The sequence below is a fragment of the Podarcis vaucheri genome (assembly GCF_965113315.1).
Source record: "Podarcis vaucheri genome assembly, chromosome: 8".
NCBI lineage: Eukaryota > Metazoa > Chordata > Lepidosauria > Squamata > Lacertidae > Podarcis > Podarcis vaucheri.
In genome coordinates, this window is record NC_138766.1 from 53,085,372 (window position 1) to 53,108,138 (window position 22,767).

Here is a 22,767-nt window from a genome sequence, read left to right on the forward strand (position 1 = left end):
CTCCACTTCCCATTCCACATAACAAAAACTGCTCTTGAAATTTTATTTCATTACTCCTAATCCTTAGAAACTGCTGTCCCCTATTGGTTCACAGAGTAGACAAAACCAGCAGTTGCACAGTCCACACTGCTGACCTTCTGCACACACTGTGACCTGGTTCACATGTAATGCTGAGCCAAACCATGGCTAAGCATGAATGAGCAAGCATGCAGGTACTTAAGAGTAGAAATCATGGCCAATTTGCCCCTATTCTTGCTCAAACCCATGACCCTGAGATTAAAAGTCTCATGCTCTACCGACTGAGCTACCCCTTCAGTCTGTATATATAGAGGACACAGAAACAGGTTGCACCCCCAGCAGGGTCCCTGTAATACTTGGCCCCTTCCTCTGCTCTGCCTTCTACTTATGTATGTTAGACCTTAATTAAAAGCCATCACTGGAATTTGGTCTCTAATAAATTATCCCAAAGGAATCTCTTATTTGCACTCTTCCTCACGTGTTTTGGTGGTGGTTGTTTTTTGGTGTGTTTTTTTTTTTTTTTTTTTTGACTGCATCAGACCAGCACAGCTACCTACCTGAATCAAGTGTCAAGTGTTCTGCATTTTTTTGCTCAGTTTCGATCTTTATACATACACCATTTAAGCAGGTGGATTGGCAGTAGGACAAAGCCATTCTAGCTGCAGGGGGAAGGTCAGTCACTACCAAGACAATCTAAACCTAATTTCTGTATACAGAATTTCCAGTGTTGCCTTACCACCCATTTACAAAACAGTCTTTTGCAATGTAGAATATGACATTTGCAGAACTTTGCTTCATCTCAGATTCAGAGAGAAATTCTGCATATCAGTTATGCCAAAGCATTAAAGACATACTGATGAGTCACAAATGTAGGAAAAATACACGCCTATGCCTTATATCCTCTATTCAGGTACATGGTGAAGACTTTTTAAAAACTTTAGCAGGCATCTTAAGTTAGCCTTTTTTACTTTATGTTTAGTTTTAAGTGATTTTATCTTTGTATCTTTATGTAATCTCATTGTGCACAGCTTAAAAACTATGGTGTTAAGTGGTATTTCAGTTGCTGAAATAAATAAAAAAATAAAAATAAATAAAAAAGTAAAGTAGGAGATGCCCTGATTAAAGAATTGTTTGTGATTTCTTTAAATATGCATGTTTTAATTCAATTAATCAGAAGTTTAAGCTGCAATTCTAAGTGTGGTTACTAGGGAGTAAGCTTTACTGACAAAGTGGGACTTACCTCCAAGTAAACATACATAGGATTGCACTGTTAAATCAACTAACACTGTGCAAAAGAATCCTAAGCACGTTTAATCAAGCATGTTCGTGGTTTACTGCTCATTGTTTGTTTGGGGGAGACAAACTGCAAGCCTGGGTTAATACATACTGCTAAGCCAAACTCTGACTTTGCTTTGTATAGCACAGAAGCAGTGGGTTTCTTTCGACAACTCAGTTGGTAGCATGCAGCTGAGAAATTTTGTGGAAAGAATAAAGCACCCATGATCTTAGCTCTGAGTACCTGAACGCTTGCTCATTCATGCTTAGCCACAGTTTGGCTTAATGTTATGTGCTAACTGGGCTAGTGAGTGTGCTTTAGAGAAAGCAGTGCTTATCTTTTCCCCCAGGGTACTTCCTGTGTTCTCGGCTGTGAATTCCTACCCAGACTAGAATCATAAACACAGTTCTGACATAGATGGCTACATTATCTCCTTCCTAGATTATACCATTTCACACTGCAGGTGTTGAGGGTCATATTGTAATTCTCATATGTTGTTGTCTCTTCGAAGTAAGAGAGAGAAGACTCCCTGCCAGTAGAAATCTATCATATTTCTAGTTTACAACATACAGATAGTCTTTATTATGTGAGGAAGCAAATATAGCCTCCAAATTTTAGGCTGACATGGTGCAGTCTAGGAATTTATTTTTCAGAACAGTAGTTAGGGTCTAGCATACAGTAATTATCCCCAAAGGCACTGCAAGTAGGAATCTCTCTGTGAATGAACAGATACATTTGAAAGATGAAATGTGAATGTGCAAACAAATAAGTCCTCTGTTTTGAAAGAATATACAGTATATGGAGTTTTTAAGAAATACACAAAACAGGACTTGCCTTTCAGAGTTCATGAGGAAAACGCAATGAGTTCTGAATGTTAGCATTTTTAAAATTTTAGGAAGCTGTTTATTAATAATTGTCTTTAGGGTTACAGAAGATGGAGACCCTTACGTTAGAGCAGATGATGAGAACTATGAAAATGACTCTGTTCGCCAGCTAGAGCATGAGCTCAAGATGGAGGAATATTTGAAACAAAAGCTGCAGGATGAAGCTTATCAGGTAAAAATAAAAAAAAAGAGCTCAGCCAAGTATCTAGGTAAAATTAGAATCCACAAATGACACTGTGCTGGATTCTATTTCGGTTGGATCTCAAATGTGTTCTCTGTAGAGCTGAGGCGTCAGATTCCAACTAGTATTATATTCATTCATGTTTCTATGTGTGAGTAATCAGGAAGTGCTGTAGGTATTGAACTGAACAAGGCTGACATTAACCTCAACAGGCTGTTAGTTGATGCATCACAAATGCTAATAGCATTCTCTGTCAACAATGTGCTTTGCCAACTGTTTGTACTGATTTGCAATAGAGTGGTGCTTGGCTCACGTGTGCATGTTTGGCACTTATTAGCTGGAGAATAGAGTGAAGATTTGCATGTGTAAATGAGCCATCACTGATTTAATCTCTGAAGGTTGACCTTCCATGTTATCCATCGCCAGCTCAAAGAATGTGCTCAATGGAGCAACGCAATCAAGTTTTGAGTAATGAAGTAATGAGAAACGAAGTGATGATATGCATATGGAAACCAGCTCTATATGTTATTTCATTCAAAGAAAGTTAGGCTGTGGCCCTTCTGCATTAAGGGGCTATTATCATAAAAGTGAATCTCAATCGTCGTCATGCAGTCATGCAAACAAATAAATAAATGAAAAAAGGATCAGCAGACAGGTAGTCCAATCCCATGGTCTAGGTAAACATATGTTCAAGTTACCAAAACATCTAAGTAGCAGATGTATATTCCTTGCATATCACTTCTCATAGAAGATATCTCATAGAAGGGACCCTGAGAACCAACTTGTCCTACCCTTTGCACTGCTGGAACATGCAGCTGTCCTTTAAGGGAATCAAACCTGCAACCTTGGCGTTGTCGGCACTATGTTCTAACCAACTGACCGATCCGACCTGTAAAATGATTGCCACTATGCCAAAGCGAAGCTAGTTGGAATCCTGTCCAACTAGCGCCCCTCCCAGCACTGTAAAAAAAATGTAGCCATAGCAGTACGAAAGAGGCACTGTCGCCATGGCCACTCCCCCACCGGGAAGATACCAGTGGTAGAGCACTTGGTTTGCATGCAGACAGTCCCAATATCAATCCCTGGCATGTCCAGGTAAGGCTAGGAAAGACTCCTGCCTGAAACCCTGAAGAGCTGCTGCTACCAATCAGTGCAATGATAATATTGATCTCAATGGACCAATGGGCTGACTCTGTGTAAGGCTGCTGCTTATGTTTCCTATTTTCCCCTAGCAACTCTGTTGCTACCTACTAATTATAACATCGCTCCCGACATGGCTGTAACTATGCATCACATAAAGCAATCGCCATGGAATGATAGCGTCACATTATGAGCACATGGTCAGGAACAGACCACGTTGCTTCTTCCTGTGCAGCTGGTGCCATATCCCAGGGATTACAGTGAAAGCAACCCATCCTTGCCCTGACTCCTGGCATAAGATATGTCATAGAAATCCTCCTGTTACCCACCAGGCATGAATCAAGGAAAGGATTGTATCATAGGCTGCAGTCCTTGGCCTAGTTAGATCCCTTGAAGATAGTGTTCCAGGCACATGTGCCAGGGCGGATCTGCTATGAAACTAAGGAAGCTTAAGATTCAGGGCCTCTAATCCCAGAGGGACCCCAGAAGAAACTTTAATCTGCATTGTTTGAAAATTGTGGGTCTAGTAGACTCAATTTGATTAATTTTTGGCTGTACATGTTTCAACAATCCCAAAGTTTGAGGGTCAGTAGCATGGATGTTGTAAAGGTATGATGATCTGTCGTGAAACAACCCCATTGAAGAAGATAACAATAGTTACCTAGATCTCAATGCTGGTTCAAGCTTCAGGGCCCCCAAAATTTACATTCGCCACTGTATATGTGCATAGAAAATGAATTTATAAATGAACAGTTGACTGGTTTGAACTTACAGGAACCTTGCCTGTCAAAGAAATCACATTCCTTTTATACTACAAGGCACTGAACTATAGAAGGTCTAGGCACAAGAATTAGAGAGTATTCCTTTCCTCTCTGCTCTGGTGCTTGTAGTAAATGACCTTTGTATTCAGAACAGCAGCCTTCTTACAGGATCACCTGGCATGCAAATTTATTTCCTTATAAATGTGTAGTGTTACTGCTCGTGAACACTCGCTCACCTTTCTTGTCCACTGCTGTCTCCAGAATGTTACACTGGTTTGGCTGCTCACATCTTCAGTTTTCACTCTCTTTTTATTCATAGGTCAGCTTGCAAGGATGAGTAACTAGTATCACTCTCCTCTCAAGTAAGTATTCTGTTAGTCTAGATCTCTGGTCAGCAGGTGGTTTTACAGGCAGGATGAACTGGTTGTGTGTGAAGGAGAGAACTGTTCAAGCCCAAAGTGGACTGTTGCTAAATTCAGACATCCTTCTCTTTCCTCCTCTCCTTTCCGCTACCTAGAATTGGGCACAGAGACTAGTGTGTAGCACTAGTTCTACTGCTAGATCCTCCTATTGCTGGCATGTTCCTGTGGGTCTCTCTTTCCTATTCTCTTGCTTTTTTACTTTGTAATGCAACTGGCAAGGCAAGCAGGGGCTTAAGTGAGACGAGTTTCTGCGTTTGCTTGTGTACTTCAGTTTCTCCACACCAAGAGTCTGCCTCCCATATTTTTCCTCTCCCTTAAGAAACAGAGAGAGGCTAGCAGTTTTGGAACCTATGGCACCCCTCAAGGACCAGACTGAACCCATGCACTGCCAGTTTCTGACCTTTAGTCTAGTACAGAGGTGCTCAAACTCCCCCCCCCCGACCACTTGAAAATTGTTGATGGTTTTGGTGGATCACTTAATGATTTTTGTTCCTGTTGTAGCAATTGTAACAGCTGTGTTAAATGTTATATGAATGTTAATAGTATTTTTAGTACTTCTTTTCTTTCTTGTATTGTATTGTATTGCATTGCATTACAGTTTGCATTCCATAGAATATAAGAAAGAAAAAAGGCAATTAAAATGAAATTAAAAATCAATATGGATATTTAATATGGGCATCTGAATGAAGATGGACCACCTCAATGAAGCTCACAGACCATAGTTTAGGAACACCTGGTCTAGTGGAATGATTTCATCTGAAAGCTGGCACTTTTAAATTTAAGTACCATCTAAAACATGTGCGCAACCTTGCAGTTTGCTACATGTATTAACTAGTCAATTCAAGCCAACTCTCTGAATTCTCCCCAGTTATAATTCTCTAATTTGCGGGTTTTAATTTGCTTCTTCTTTTTCTGGGTACAGTGCATTTTATAAACAACTATAACTTAAAAGCAAAATAAATGAACTGGGCTAGAATGCAAACAGCAGTCCCATCAATTTTCATTATTAATGAAATTTGTCCACTGTCCCTCTCCATGGCTGCTTTACTTTGGGGCATTGTTAAGAAAGAGAGTGTTCTCTATATCTGATTGAGCAGCTAAGATGTTTGATTACCTAAGAAATGCTTTTCACAATGAATCTCTTCCTCCATTTCATTCAGCCTCACAGGCACTTAGCATTAATTAGGTGTGAAAAATCAAAGGTGCTTTTAATATATTGTACTTCTAGCCCACCTGTCCTTCAAAGAGCTAAAAGTGTTGTGCACAGTACACACACACACACACACACACAGCCTTTTCCCTTCAAAAACACCCTTGTGAGATGGGTTAGGCTGAGAGTTGGGGACTGATGCAAAGCCACCCAATGAGCTTAATGGCTGAGTGGCAACTTGAAGGTGGATCTTTCAAGTCCTAAACCAACATTCAGTTCATTGCAGCACACTGGCTCTCCCACATACTGACTATTTCCACAAGGTAGCGATGCGTATTACACAAATTATAGAAATGATAGTTTCTATAGAAACTAGCATTTCCGCAGCAGAACTCTAGCAATGTGTACAGCTCAATATGTTCTTGTACACCTCCATGCTTTTACTCCACCTGTATATTATACAGTAAGTGCCAAGTCACAACCTATGCTTGCTGAACAGTACTGGTAAAGTTACTAACCTGAAGAGGAGTGTATCATATTGTTAAGGTAAAACTGTCACCCCGAGATATCAAATGTACTGTCCCTAAGTAACAAGATGAATGATATGGAATCCGGCCCAATACCATTGTTCGTATTTAGATTCAACTGATTTCAGTTTAGAAATGTGCCATCTGGATTCAATCAAACTGGCCACTACTATGATTTGTAAAAATGTGTTATCTATCATATGCCAGCAACAGCTTGCTATACTTTTGAAAACATTATGTAAATAGTGTTACAAGATTCTAGGTGGCAAAGATACAGTTGGTGATTGCTTATGGCAGAATTTGTTTTAAAAAATAACCTGCGAGGTTGTGTTTTTATACTGTACTTTATCCTGCATTACACCAGGCACCTTTAATACTGAAGGACAAATTCTAACATTCTTTTTAAAAGAATTGTACCATTATACCCTTTAATAGCAACATAAGATTATTCCAAAAGGTTTGCTTAACATCCCTTTGTGGCTTATAATGTAAAACAAATACACACTTTTCTCTGTTTCAAGAAGCTTAAAATTAATTTCACGAGTCCAAAATTCAGTTGCGTGGTCCAATCTATAGAAAATTTGTCAAATTTAAGTCTCTTCAAAGTCTCTGAACAGAGAGAGCCAGGCTACATTTACCCATGCACAACCCATTTATCTACTGCAATGCATTGTATGTGGGGCTGCCTTTGGAAAGCAGGATACCGTCCTTAAATTTTGTGTGTGTGTGTGTGTGTGTGTGTACAGGAACTCCATGTATGTCTTGGATCAGAGAAGGGCTGTGTATTTTTAATACGTCTTCCTCTCCCCCTGCACTGCCAATATGCATTATGCAAGCTTTACAGTATATTATATATATTGACAGGAAAGCTGCAGTCAAATGGACAATGAAAGTGACAGAAGAAAGGAGGAGGAGGGGGAGGAGGAGGAGGAGGAGGAGAGCTGCACTCAGACGGATGACAGAGAGAGCCTGGCTGCCAGCTTCACAGAAGAAGCAGAACAACAACACATGCAGCCCCTCTGACATAAGATAACCAACTAGTTTTGAAGACTGTAGCACAGTATTTTTGTTCTACCAGTTGTAGTTTGTAGGTGTTTGTTTTGAAGAGAAAAAAAAAGACTTTTTATTTAAAGCTAACTTATATCAGCTACATTCTATGTAACATGGCTCATTACTGGTGAAGAACACAGGCTGAAACAAAATGCCGTTATTACAGTTAATGGCAGTACTAACAAAACACTTAAGCCCTTTGCACATAATGTTGAACCTCTTCAGTTTACAATGACAATATTAATATACTGTTTATATTAGGAGTTTGATTTCTGAATAGTTTGAGATTTTAGAACACTTTCCTACACTGTACATTGTTTTTCCACAGAGGAAATTTTAAAAGCTACAAATGATGCATTTAACACTGAATGAATATACTCCTGAGTGTACATATTTATAGCCCAGACGCTAGACTATGGCTGCAATCCTCCAGCCGGCTGTATGTGCTGAATCCCGCCGGTATCTGTGGGACTTCAATGCACATGTCCAGCTGCAGGATTGCAGACTTAGATTGCAATTTGTTTTACAGTCTTTCTGCAAAAAAGAAAAAAGAAACGAAAAAAGACTTGTACAAAATGCACTAAGAAGTATCTCTATGATTTAGGGCTACTACATAACTTAGGAATGTTTTCTTTCAAAGTAATCTAACAAATCAGCCATAGAAGTTAGTGTAAATATTTTCTTTTCAAATAGATATCATATACAAAAGGCAACATTCAAATGATATAGAATCTAGTTTTTAAAATCAGCACAGATCTTCTTAAAACTGTGAACTATGTTTTGAAATACTCGTTGCTAAAGCTGTTTATAAACCACAGGTGCCATAAAATCCCTAAACTAACTCACGTTAACGTATAATCTTTCATAGTATTGTTTAATAGCTGTTTTAGAACTTTAGTAAGCATGTGTTCTTTCACATTTCTCCATCCTTCATATCCTGTTTGTTGAGGCCTTCAGCTTTAAATGTACAGGCTTTAAAAGTGCGCTTGCAACTATTTTATTTTATTTCTGAATGTGCATTGCCTTAGCCAGCCACCAGATGTTCTGCATGCATTCTTGGAAATGTGTAATGAGACTTTCTTTCAGGACTGAATGGGGATACTAAGTATATCTATGAAAAACACAGAGGGGAGTACAGTCCTTCTACTAACTATATGTAGTTGCAAAGGTGTCTCTTTGAGTAACACTTAACATCCTATTTCAACTATATAACAGGGAGGAGAGAGACCATTGGCCTTTGCATTCATCTGAATTATAAAAAGGGGGGAGGGGAGTTGCAATGAGATTTCCCAGCCATTGGTATGCATTGAGTTAGCCAGTAGCAACTCACACCAATGATATTTTAGCTAGGAATAAAACATTAAGTAAGCTGGAAATTTCTAGGATTCCACTAAGGTTTTGAATACATGGCACAGCAATTCTAATAGTGGATGTCAGTTTGGAAAAGGGTCAGTTTTATAAATACCGTGTTTCATGGAAACATCGTAGAAAATGTCCTATCATTAACCATAATAAAGCTTCTCCCAAAGAGCTACTACAGAGTTTGTCCAAATTAGAAGTTTAATCCCTCTTCTGATTCTACTGGAAATAAGGATTGGACAAATTTACTTGGGTTAAAAATAGTTACTAGTACTTTTCACAGATGCATGAAATCATTGCTACCACTGGCCACCTTCCTCCTTGTGTATGTTTCAGCACTGTCTCTATGTAGTCAAATCTCACGAGTCGGACAACTGCAGAATATAAAATATGTTTACACAGAGACACTCCCTAACCCAACATTTGCAATAAATAATCCTTACTCCTGTTCATATCTGCCAACAGGTAGATACATCACAGGTTATACATAACCTGTGACCACTTACCTCTCCTGTAACCTTCTCTCAGGAACCAGAACTCTACTAGTGCCTAGCACTCAGCAGATAAAACCACTACAGTGTTAAGAAATCTTGCTGACATGTCGCTCAGGATTCCAGTCAGGTGTTTCCTGAAGAGAGACAAACTGGACCAGAACACAGCTCTGTCTGAATGACCCAAATCCAGTCGCATAATTGCAGTTGGGAGTAATAACCACGTTGCTTTAAAACATTTTATTTGCACACCTATATTGCATGTAAGATCCATGCATGAGTCTTACATTTCAAGGTTTATGTAGCACTATTGCCATCTTCATTCTCTCAGCCTGGTTTCAGCACATAACCCCCAAGCAGTGCTCTAGGTGGCCTGTTATGCTCCGGAACTCTAAGATTAAGCACTTTTAAATTTGCCTCTCCACAAAGAAAAACCTCGTTTTACAATATGACCCAGCTTTTGAGCTGGTAGTGGCCCAGAAAGGACAGTACTTCCCCCAGTTTCTCTGCAGCATGTGTTGCGGAGGGAGCAGGAGTGCCACCATCTATCCAATGCTACCATCCAACCAACCAATCAACCTCCAAGGCCATCAGTCATTATAATGCATATTTAAATAAAGATATACATGTGATAAAGTTCCACAGATGTTATTCTGTGGCCAGACCACATTTTCAATTCCTGGATTTTATTTGTGCTGTTCAGGCCTCCATGAGTTGGATTTTATGTGTGGGTGCCCCATTTAAACATTATGCACAGATGTGGGTGTCTGTCTAGAGGGTGACACTGGAAGGCATCACCTCCCACAAAACCAACACACATGCACATGTAGGAGAGTGGTCAGATGAAAGTTTTTTCCCAAATGGGTCTATGTTTTAGCCCACTCAGTCCTCATCTATTTGTTAAACTTGGTTTGGATTGTGAACATTAAAGTTACAGAAAGGGTTGAACTGGCCTTTTATTAAAAAAATTATGGCCAGTTACCGCAGCCAAAAACTCCTGTTGTGGATTGTCAGTGGAAAGGTAGTTAAGAGAGAGGAATGAGAATGTGAAGAGGAATATGATTCTTGAATGTTGAAAGAAAAGATGGAGAATAGATTCTCTGTAAGTAGTAATGTTAACTAAAAACTGCATTAAAAGGTGTGTGGCCTTTGTTGTGATAATATGTATTTTCTTATATGCATGAGACAAAATGTTGCATCATTATTTAGCACAGATGTCTGCCTTTACTTTAATCATCTTCTCCCATCTTTATTAGTTTCTTGGAATTGCTGTAGATATTTATTGTAAATACTGCAACCTCAGGTTGCAACAGTTAGGTTGGTTCAATTCAGTGAAAGGAGCCTTGAACAACGAGCACGCTGCTGTGTCCTGAGAAGAGAGGGCATCTTACTTGTGAACCAAAAATGTATGAAGAGTTACATCTTGAGGCTACTGTCTGATGTTTTTAACTACTGTTATTTCACACCAGTCCAGACAGACTCACACTACAAATTTTACATTGTTCATTGGTATTGTAAACAGAACTATTATTGTATGGGGTTTTTTTGTATTGTTGTTAAGTATTGTTTTGTGTGTGCGTGCGTGTGTTCAAACCTACTGGGGACATGTTATATTTTGAAGTGATTAAACTATTTAATTGTGTGTCTATATTTTGGAATGGAATTATTTCTTCATTAAAAAAAATAATTTTTAAAAGTAATTCAAGAAGACTCTGTTTTGTTGTTTACACTGTCCCACAGGCTCACTCATAAATTTTATTTATAAAATGGTTTCTACTCAACTTTCCTATTTTAACATTGCGTGGTATTCCAACTACGGTAAGTTTATTCAGAGTAGAGCCATTAAAATCAAAGGGTGTGACCAAGTTGGGTCCTTTAATTTCAGTGGCTCTACTCGGAGTTAAACTGAGTTGAATACCACTCATAATTATGTTACGTTAGCCAAGAAAAAATAATTATGTTATGTTTGGCCAATTAAAAATAATCTCAAATATTTAAAATTACAAGAACGCAATTCAAAACCAAAGGGAAAGCAGATAAAATTACTCACTGCAAGGTGGTTGTTGGCATCTGTCTGCCTCAAGAGACAATGGAGTGCGCCTCCGGGGTTAAAGTCAAACCACTTCATTAGCAATACCAAAGTGACCTCCCAGGGACGCAAGCCTGGGCAGATGACATGACCCCCCTCTCAGCCGCACTGATGTGGTCCAAAGGAAAGCAGAGGAATACATTTGACACCATCTTGTCTGCAGGAGTTGCCGGAAGGAGGCATACAAGGTGTCATCCAACCGTCCTGGATGTGTGGGGTGTTAGGGGACAGGTAGTACCTCTGGTAGAGGACATGCCATGCTCTTTCTGGGGTAGTTTGTCTGCCTTTGGTCCCCACCCTACACTCAGCTCTCACCTGTGGCTCCTAGAAGTTGTCACTAAGTGACAGCAGCCATACTTCAGGAAATGGCTTCGATTGGCCAATTACAACAAGTGAGGGTAGCTGATGGGTCTCAGACCCTCAGTGAACAGCAAGGTAAAGGTAAAGGACCCCTGACAGTTAAGTCCAGTCGCAAACGACTCTGGGGTTTGCAGCACTCATCTCGCTTTACTGGCCAAGGGAGCCGACGTTTGTCCGCAGACAGTTTTTCTGGGTCATGTGGCCAGAATGACTAAGCTGCTTCTGGCGAAACCAGAGCAACACACGGAAACACCGTTTACCTTCCCACCAGAGTGGTCCCTATTTATCTACTTCCACTTTGACGTGCTTTCAAACTGCTAGGTTGGCAGGAGCTGGGACCAAACAACGGGAGCTCACCCCGTCGTCGGGATTCGAACTGCCGACCTTCCTATCGGCGCCACCTGTGTCCCGAACAGCAAGGTAGCCAGAGATAATTTTGCAGTTTTGGCAGTGTTTAGAATCACCTCAGGAAAGGGACAGGGAACTCCAGGGACGCGGGTGGCGCTGTGGGCTAAAGCCTCAGCGCCTAGGGCTTGCCGATCGAAAGGTCGACGAAAGGGCTTGCCGATCGAAAGGTCGGCGGTTCGAATCCCCGCGGCGGGGTGCGCTCCCGCTGCTCGGTCCCAGCGCCTGCCAACCTAGCAGTTCGAAAGCACCCCCGGGGGCAAGTAGATAAATAGGTACCGCTTACCAGCGGGAAGGTAAACGGCGTTCCGTGTGCGGCTCTGGCTCGCCAGAGCAGCGTTGTCACGCTGGCCACGTGACCCGGAAGTGTCTCCGGACAGCGCTGGCCCCCGGCCAATAGATGTGAGATGGGCGCACAAACCCCAGAGTCTGTCAAGACTGGCCCGTTCGGGCAGGGGTACCTTTACCTTTACCTTTACCTAGAATCACCTCAGGAAAGGGACAGGGAACTCCAGGGGCAAGGAGTTCCACAGTTTGGGCATCATGACAGAGAAATACTGCAGGGAACAGCATGGATGTTATTTTGTCTTGATTTGTTATGAATGCACTTTCAGAGAAGTGGTGTGCTGGTAGTTATAATTCCAATAAGAGATGAGTTTTCTTTGAATTGCTATCTCCCTCATCCCTTTCCCTCTTGCCAAGGCTGCTATGTTTTTAATAACTGCATGTTATTAAGGCTACAATTCTAGACTGGGAGGAAGCAACATTGAAAACAATGGGACTTACTTCCAAATGACATATATAAGACTGCGTTGTTAATTAACCAAATAGGCAGAAGCAAAGAAAATTATGGCTAAATTAGGTTTGCCATCAGGAACAGCTTGGAAACACCAGATTCTCTTTTGTGGGAACAAAGCAGTTCAAGGAGTAGTACACAGATTGGAAGCAATTTTAGTTAATTGGGATAATCATTCAAGCCATGTAACACATGGATTCCTTTTTTGGCTGAAAGCCACATGGGTATGTGGGGCTGAAGAAAAGAAAAGGGAAGGCCAAGGTATCAGGTGTGCTTTGAAAGAAAGCAGCAGCCACTGCCAGCACAGGTAATTCTATCCCCCAGGGCAGAACCAGTGCAGGCCCCAAAGGCATCAAGCCCCAAATCTGGCCCTGTTTCCAAGGCAGCAGTTCTGAGCAACGCTCTTTGGAACCTGGAGAGTTTTCTTCAATTTTAGAACATCAAAGGTAAAATGTTTCATTTTGTATGCACTGTGATTTTAAAGTTTCTGTGGAGGTGGTTAAATCTTTACACTGTCTTATTTCCTTTCAAAGACCAAACAAATGATCACATATCCCAAAACTTCTGTGCTGGAGAACCCTCACTGGGTTTGGAAAACAGAATAATTAACACTCAAGGGGACTGTGCTGTTTGGACATTCCCTCTGCAGTCCTTGAAGAAGAAACTGGGGGAAAGCTGCTTATGGCCTGGAATAAGAGCTAGGTTTCAACAACAACAACTTTGTAGTATGGCATGAATAATTTGGTTTCCTGGAATATGAAATTAAAATGACATTGGGTTGGATCAAGTGTAAGGAAACTTGAACATTGTTCCCATTGAAATCAGTAGGATTTAAGCAATAATTCACTTGTCCATTGATTTCAATTAGACCACCTGGTTCAACTCACTTGGTCTGGATCTAACTCAAAAGTGATTGTTTTTCATGCTAAAACTCAATAGTTCATTGGTTATTTACATTTTATCTAGGAAGGTATTGAATACCTTATAGAAAGATGACTCACAAAACTCTGTATAAATAAATGAAAGGGACTTACTTCCAAGTAAATGTTATCAAGCCAGCCATGCTAATTTGTATGCTTACACTGAAATTCAGGCATGCAACATTCCCTTTCTTATTGGTGTGCTTAACTGAGAAAGAACATGGAATGTGAAACTATCTAATCGCCAACATGCAAAAAATGGTGAGATATGTCCCCAGTCGCAGTAAACAAGTGATGGAAGTATTGTTTACCCTGTACAGTTTCTGCTGAATCAGCTGAATAAACAAATTTAATGATTCTGCTCTACTTCTATTTACCTGAGTTCTTATAGCTGGCTAGCCTCAATAGAGAAGATCTCCATAAGGGAAGGCATTGCTTTCCTGATTGTATGATGTCTGGCACCTTTCCTGGGGATCCTTGCAAATATAATGACAGGCATTTTGCTGGTCTGGTAATAAAACAGGTTTCTACATAATCTGCATACAATAAATTTGGGTGCTGCTTCAAATAATTATGATGATGTAAACACACAAGTTTCAATCCACCTTAGCTAGTAATGACTGCAATTTGCTCTAATGAGAGCTCCTTTCCCATCCAGTTGAAACTAGGATTCCCAATCTGTTTTGGTACCTCAGTGACACACAAAGGATTAAAGCTCTTCTACCACTATCCTCATGCAAATGGGAGGAGTGGAGGAGAGAAAGGGATGGACTTTCAAATTAGTTTCACAGAACTTGCAACTGCATGAACAGCATTGCATACAGTTTGGCCTCAAGGTCAATGGAAAGGAATGGGATTTGTGACAGACTGGTGCCATTGGTTACAACAGGATTTAGAAATGACTAATGTTAGCTGGACTGGAACTTGACATGTTCATTTATTCCCAAATGCATTTTTATTTTATTTTTTTATTTTTTTAAATCTTTGTACGGCAGCCTTGCTATAAATTCCAGGGAGAGGTTTATAGACTATGCTAGGTAAAGGTAAAGCGATCCCTGACCATTAGGTCCAGTCGTGGCCGACTCTGGGGTTGCAGCACTCATCTCGCTTTATTGGCCAAGGGAGCTGGTGTACAGCTTCCGGGTCATGTGGCCAGCATGACTAAGCCGCTTCTGGCGAACCAGAGCAGCACACGGAAACACCGTTTACCTTCCCGTCGGAGCGGTACCTATTTATCTACTTGCACTTTGATGTGCTTTCGAACTGCTAGGTGGACAGGAGCAGGGACTGAGCAACAGGAGCTCACCCCGTCACGGGGATTCAAACCGCCGACCTTCCGATCGGCAAGCCCTAGGCTCTGTGGTTTAGACCTATGCTATGAAAATGCTATGACTATGCTAGAACAGCAATTAAATCAATTTATAAATGCAGCAATCCACACTAGGAAAAAACCCTATAATTAAAAGCTAGGTATTCAGATCAGCAAATGCTTGGCTAAATAAGTAGGTCTTTAACAGATGCCAAAACACTAGTAACAGCACCTGTCATAGTTACAGATAGGTAGCCATGTTGGTCTGCCATAGTCAAAATAAAAAAATTCCTTCCAGTAGCACTTTAAAGACCAACTAAGTTAGTTCTTGGTATGAGCTTTCGTGTGCATGCACACTTCTTCAGATAATCTGAAGAATTCTTCAGATTTATCTGAAGAATTTAGATTTATCTGAATTCAGATTTATCTGAAGAAGTGTGCATGCACACGAAAGCTCATACCAAGAACTAACTTAGTTGGTCTTTAAGGTGCTACTGGAAGGAATTTTTTTATTATAGCACCTGTCATACTTCAGCAGGGATTCCAAAGGTTGGGCACCACAACACAAAAGTACCACCACCTGTTTGCCACATCACGGCTTATGTGGACAATGGAACAACCAGGAGGGTCTGGTCTGTGCATCTCAGTGGATGCCACAATCATGAATGATAAGCAAATGGTCACCTCCTAAGCACTGGCGGAGGAAGAGGAGTGTGGGGGGAGCGCACTGCCCCTGGCAGTGCAATCCCGGTGGGGTGCCATTGCAGCTGCCCTCCTGCCCATGCTGGGCGCTACACCCCCGCAGGCAATGTGTCACGTCCCCAGGACGCATGCCACACCCCTGCGGACGGTGCGCCATGCCCCCAGGATGCACGCCAGCCCCACCCCTGCCTGCTCTCCACCCCCCCCGGTGCCAGAGCATGAAGCTCTGCCACTGCTCCTAAGCCCAACATTCCAAAGATGAGAAGCTAGAGAGGTGTGCAACTGTAATATTTGCAAGAAAAGTCTCAAAGTCTTGATAAAGTGAAATAAAATCTATTTTATGTTTTAAACAATATATTGTTTCGTCTCCTCTTCCTGATAGTAAACAAAAAAATTGACAAGCACTGATTTGTGGTGTTGTTTTTTAATTTGTCTTTATACCGGAGCTTTGAACAGCTCCATTTGTTACATGTGATGCACCCACAAAGAGGTTACTGTTTAATGAGGCAATTCTGTACAGTTTTCCTCCATTTCCTTCCATCCCCCCAGCAGTAACAGATGTTTTTTCCAGTTTGGTTTAGGAAATGGGTTCCTTTATTTGATCCATGTTTCTCTTCATTTTCAATCTGCAGTTCAGCAGGCACCAGGGAAGGTTATAATAATTAGAAAGCTTAACCAAGGAATAACTTGAGAATTGAGCTGAGGTTTGACTGTATATACACTTTAACAATAACGCTTCACAAAACGTATGATTTACAAATTGCCCTCAGTAACATGATAGGTTATTGTTGTTAGCCGCCCTGAGCCCAGCTTCGGCTGGGGAGGGCGGGATATACATGAAATTTTATCATCATCATCATCATCATCATCATTATTATTATTATCATTATTATTATTAAAGGTAAAGGGACCCCTGACCATTAGGTCCAGTAGTGACCGACTATGGGGTTGCGGCACTCATCTCGCTTTATTGGCCGAGGGAGCCGGCATACAGCTTCAGGGTCATGTGGCCAGCATGACTAAGCCACTTCTGGGGAACCAGAGCAGCGCACGGAAACGCCATTTACCTTCCTGCCAGAGCAGTACCTATTTATCTACTTGCACTGGTGTGCTTTCGAACTGCTAGGTTGGCAGGAGCTGGGACCGAGCAACGGGAACTCACCCCGTCGCGGGGATTCGAACTGCCGACCTTCTGATTGGCAAGTCCTAGGCTCTGTGGTTTAACCCGCGTCCCCAGTAACATGATACCCAGTGCTAATGCACTGTTAATATACCCCAAAATTCCAGAGTTTTAACTTTTTCTTTTCTTTTACCTGTTTTTGTTGTTTATGCCTTTTGTACTGTTGTATAACTTTTCCATATAAATAACAGGCTATTTTTTTAAGTTTGCCTTTTATCCCACGCTATACCATGCAGGTAAGGAGCATAAAGGGATTCAAGTGTCTGCCTGGAGGGATGCCTGGGGAGTGACAGTAGCAGAATGGCTGCTGGCTGTAGTACTGGGGTTGATGCCTGGAGTGTGTGCTTTGGCACAGTTGCATGTGCTGAAGGAGAGGGTGTACTGGGGTCATGTGTTCAATGAACAATGAGCTCATTGGCTGCCTCTGTGTGCACAGCAACACCAGCATAGTGTGGGCAGTGGTAGCATGTTCCAAGGATGCTGTGGGCATGTCTCTTATTTGTACACCTTTTTTGTATTTTTTGGCTGTTCCACTCCCTTGTGGGCTGAGCACATAGACTGAATACGGTGGCTTATCTGTGTTGTATTCCCCCACCTACCCTCTCCACTGTAATGCAAGTACAGGATTGCTCTTTAAATGCCTTGCACTTTGATTTAATTTTAACATATACATGATGGAGCACCAGGAATAGAGGGGGTGTGCAGTAAGAAAGACTCAGACAGAATCTCCCAACAACTTTGATGTCGTATTCTTTTTAAAGAAACACTTTTTTAAAAAACCTATGGAATGTTTGAAACACACTTTTCACTGAATTAGTACCAGGCAGAATCAGGTTGGTTATTGATTAACAAAGAAGTGCAGAGCAGCTTGTGTATATAATAGTATATTTTTCAAATGTGGGTCTTTTTCACTAACACATTCAGTGCATTTGAAAGCATAGCCCATCAATAATCACACCATGAGTAATTGCTATTATAACATACAAACAGGAAGCAGATTGTTGAAGATTTCAAGTATGCTCAGACTCCCTCTTCCAGAATTCAACAGACCTGCTTTGAGCAAATTATTGCAAAGCCCCAAAGGAAAGACCATTTAACCCTCCCCACCCGAAGTCCCATTTTAAAAAGAAGTGTTCTGTTTATTACAATGGAATATGTTAAATCACTTGCAAGCTATTACCATTGAAAAGCACCACTGTTCCTCCTAAATGCATTCAGCCTCCTTTTTCTTTAAACAAGAACAGAAATGGGTAAAAGAAACTTAGACATGTTCTGCTGACCCATCACACTTGAATTAGAGTAATTTTTGCTACACCTCATTTAAATCACATGGAGGTGTTTGCTGCTGTCTGCAGGGCCCTTCTTTCCTCACCCTCTAGGTCCTTGTCCAACTCCAAGATATTTCTGCAGATTTAAAAGATGTGTCTGGGAATTAAAGTTCTTAATTGTGATGAATTAAAAGTATAATGGGTTAACTAAAAATCTTTGTTCCCTGGGTCTTCCATAGCAAAGGAGAAAAAAGTATGGCTAACTAGCTGTACTGGGGACATGGGGGAAATTATCACTATAGACAGAGAAATGTGTTGCAATTTGCATTAATATTGTATTTTCCTCTTCAAAAACTCTCCCATTAAGCATAACAGTATTTACAGAGTGATTTTCCAAGGAGTTAAGAGTAGCTGTACTTCAGGTACACTCTCTCATTAATAATTGCAGAAACACACATGCCCACACGACCAACCCCCAAAGTAAGATAGGGAGCATTATTATAACTAATAATACTACTGTATTTGTATAATACCTGTATTATTATACCTGTGTCACAGGTGGAGTCATATTTATGGCTGAAGTGAAAAATGCACTGGGGACTTTGCAGCTAATAACTCATTCTCTTAACATAGGTTTGAGAGACCTGTAGCCCTCCATATGTTGTTGTACTACAAGTTCCATCATCCCTGATTGTCGAATATGCTGACTGGGGCTGATTGGAGTTGGGATTCAACAACCTCTGCAGGGCCAAGTTTCTTTATGCAGAGTGCACTTGGGAATCCTGCAGCCCTACAGTAGGTTCTCAGCCACTTCATTTATAGATTTATCTGGGGGGTTTTAGTATTCACATAAAACATCACAAGGCAGTATACAGACTAGAAACACAGTATTACAGTTATAAAAAAAACCCAAACAAATCAGCAAGAGCTTGCTGCCAAAGTATCTCAAGTTTGAAAGGCTTGTCTAAATTATACCGTTTTCAGGACATACCTATAAACTAGCACGTACGGCTCCTGCCAAACCTCTCTTGGCAAGTCTAACACAGTAAGGGCTTGGTCCTTGGTACCCTGTAAAGGCTGGCCTAAACTCGGGGAATGTGGGAATACCGAAAGGGGGAAAGGGAGAGAGAGAAGGAGCATGGAAGAGGGGAAGAACAAAAGCAGGTGGAGATGGTAGTGTGAGGAGAGCTCTGATGAGTGATCTGTTCTTCCCTCTGTAGTCTGTTGGATAAGGGTGGGAAGGAGAGATAAAAGGGGATGGCAGAGAGAAAGAAGAGTAGCTCTTCCTGCTTTTAACTCTGGCCTCCCACACTGTTGGCATGTGGCCCCTGAAAAATTACTCTCAAGATTTTCAACAGGAAATAAAAGTTTCCTCATTTTTAAGCTAACAGAAGCAGGCAAAAGCTCTAATTAACAAAACTGCAAGCTTGGTAACCATGCAGGGCTTTCAGGATAGTATTTTTGTATTCCACTTATAATTATGTGTGTCCCCCCCCCCAATTAATTTCTCACCTTCTGGTTCTTTCAATACTGATTTAGGGAGTTCTCAGGCAGTGGTGCCATGAGTGCAAGACTTTGGGGCAGAGGTCCAAGGCCTCACACCGCAAAGTGAGCAGAAAGCTGCCCAAACACAGAAGGGGTAGATTAGCGTGAGCCCCCTCCCCTTAAGACCACTTAGCACAGGGTCTAAAACTACCCAGCTGCACTGCAGTCTCAGAACAATCTGCTGAATGGCAGCAGAGAACATAATGTGAGTGAGCAATCCCATTTTTTGAAAGGGACTTCTGAGTTCAGTGGAAAGCAAAATAGTCCCTTTTTCAGGTGCTGTGTTGGAACCATCTACCTAATAGCTATTTTCAAATATTTGGAGCAGCCAACTAGTTATCTTTCTCAATGTTGATAGAATATGCAAAGAACAGAGCATGAGTGAAGGAAAATGTTGCAGTTGTCACCCTAGATCCAAGGAGCTTGTGTATTTGATTGACAAGCATTAAATCCATATTCCTCCAGGCAATTATTAAAGGAATTGAGATGAAACCACCAAACGATGTATTTCATTGCTATGCTTCCATCCAGCTTTTCAGCTTACTATCCTTGCACTTGTAAGCATGGTGCTAGCAACATTAATGATGGAGATTGAGGCTTTGACCAACTTAGCAGAAAAACAGCTCTAACCACAGAGACCAGCTTTTTTAAAACAAAAAACTTGGAACATTATACTACATGCATGAGAAAGCATGAACAATGCTGCAAGTGTTAGCTACTTCATATGCTGCTGACATTATATTAATATTCATGCTTATTATTATGGGAACTAACAGCTTAGAGGACTGAAAGGTTTTTTATCTTTGTTCAGGCATGTGTCATCTGCCTTTTGCTATTTTGGAAAACTTGCCTGATGCTTGACATTAAATCATACCCATGCTAGAGGAAGTAGCTCATTTCTGAACCTGGGTATTCACTTATATAAAATATGAGGGAATATTTAGCAATCCATTATCATAGTGGCATTATTATATACATGGTGTGCCATAAGATATGTGCTGTTAATATCTGCATATTTTTCAAGCTCATGAAGAGTAAAACTCCTTTTTAAAAAGAGCTACATGCATTTTTTAAAAAGGCAAATAAAACATACTACTGTATCCACTTTTCCTGTTTATTCTGTATTTATTATTCCTGTTTATTTGTCCTATTTCATTTCATTAGGGGAGGAAACCAAATGGGAATCTTGCTGTCAGGACACAGAATTTTCTGTAACCCTGTTCCTATCCCCAGTTGAGCCTTATACCATAACCAGGGATGGAGGAGTAATCTGAGTCAGTTCACATTTAAAGACAAACCTACTAAACCTACACTTTCTAAAACAGTTGATAAACCACAACACAGTTATCCTTCAAAATACACATTTCCCTGAATTTTGCAATGCAGTTTTCTATACAAGGAATGTCTACAAAAATGAATTTAGTAAAGTGTACCTATAAATGCACATCTCTCACACACAAACCATTGCAGTAGTACCGGGACTTTTTTCTGGGAGTACCCAAGGGTACAGAGTGCCAACACCTTTTTTCCCCCAAACGTTAAAAGTGTGGCACTTACTGTAACAACTTCATAGTGAATACCAGCACCCTTTTTTCTTTAAAAAAGCACTGCATTGCAGTCTATATTATCAGATACTCCTCATGGGTTGAATAGCAGCAGCAGCAGTTCAGTCAGACTGGCTTTTGTTGTTTTTCTGACCAAGTTGCTTTGACCTTGCCGGCCAGCTTAGAGATCAGATGCCCTGGAGCTCCAGGCAAGTGGAGACAGCTCAGTCAGACTGGCCTTTGCAGTGGTGATGGGATCTTTAACCTTACCAGACCCAATTATTCTGAACAAAGCCAGCAGTGTGTTGCCTGCTAAACGCCACCCCAGATATTCATTAGTAAAGACACAACTTTGCACTTCTATCCTCTGTCAGCACTGGATTTCCATTCACCTGACCAAACAAGAGAAATTCCAAACTGCATTTTAATATAACTTGTAAAATAATTGCAACATTGACAGGTTCTAAAGCATGATAAAGAGATGGTAAAACATGAACAAACAGAAATGAGATTAAATCAGAAGCGTGTCTAACTGACAGATAATAAGGGGGAAGTAGGTTACAAGATTATAAATAAGAATTATAAATAATAACATATGAAACCAGTAAATAATAGTTGGCAATTCAATATATCCTCTATCGAGGACTGCAGCTTTAGTTTGTTAAATTGTAATGAAGTATTATTTAAGGGTTGTTGTTTTACAGTCAAGCAGTACCTACATTTTATGACAGAAACTAGTCCCACAATCATGAGAGGACATGATGGCCATCACACAGGATGCAAAAAACAGATGAGGGAGTTGGCAATTATAAGTAAGTACCCATTGACAGAGTGACAGGAACTCAAGAGACAATGAAATGAAATGTTTTTTTCAATATTATTACATATGTACGCACATGGGTATATGCGGATTGAATACAAAATACAAACATGTATTCTCCAAGCTATAGCCATTATTGTCTCACAGGTTCCTGTGACTTTGTCTTTTGGTACTCATGGTCATGGTAAGAGGCTTGCCCATGTTTGCTCCCAATCACTTTTAGCAGCTGGGAAACCAATTGTGTTTGTGATCTTTCGGTAGTGCACACTGTGGTTGGCTTTTGTCGTGCTAGTTGCAACCACCCCCCAAAAAAGCAGCACCAGAAACTGAATCCTGTGGATGGAGGCATATATGCAGTATGACCAGTTTTTCCACAGGCTGAAATAGCTCAGTGCTACCTACAGCTGCCACATGCTGAAGTGGCCACAGTGACGGTACAGTTTAAGTCTTACACTCATGGCAAATTTCCTCTTTTCCATCAGGATTTGCAAAAAGAGACTCCCAGAAAATTAGACAAGAAATACATGTGTTGATTCATTGTCCTTTAATGAACTAGTCACAGTAGCAGCC

At 40.9% G+C, this 22,767-nt stretch overlaps 1 protein-coding gene and 1 long non-coding RNA gene across 26 annotated transcripts in view; one reads left to right on the top strand and one right to left on the bottom strand.

Annotated features, from left to right (window-relative positions):
• The window catches only part of DTNA (dystrobrevin alpha), a 199,308-nt gene extending 188,349 nt beyond the window's left edge, over positions 1-10,959 (top strand). For 23 of the 25 annotated variants that reach the window (XM_082234780.1, XM_082234769.1, XM_082234787.1 and 20 more), the window contains 2 exons: positions 2,218-2,350; positions 7,224-10,959. In XM_082234780.1, the coding sequence (XP_082090906.1) occupies positions 2,218-2,350; positions 7,224-7,382 (292 nt within the window). In that variant the 3' untranslated portion in view covers positions 7,383-10,959. Of the gene's footprint in view, positions 1-2,217; positions 2,351-4,579; positions 4,623-7,223 lie in introns of all 25 variants that reach the window. The other 2 variants (XM_082234790.1, XM_082234773.1) reach the window with 2 other exon arrangements.
• Positions 1-22,767, bottom strand: part of LOC309539080 — a 204,004-nt gene that overhangs the window by 73,313 nt on the left and 107,924 nt on the right. The window lies entirely within an intron of this gene.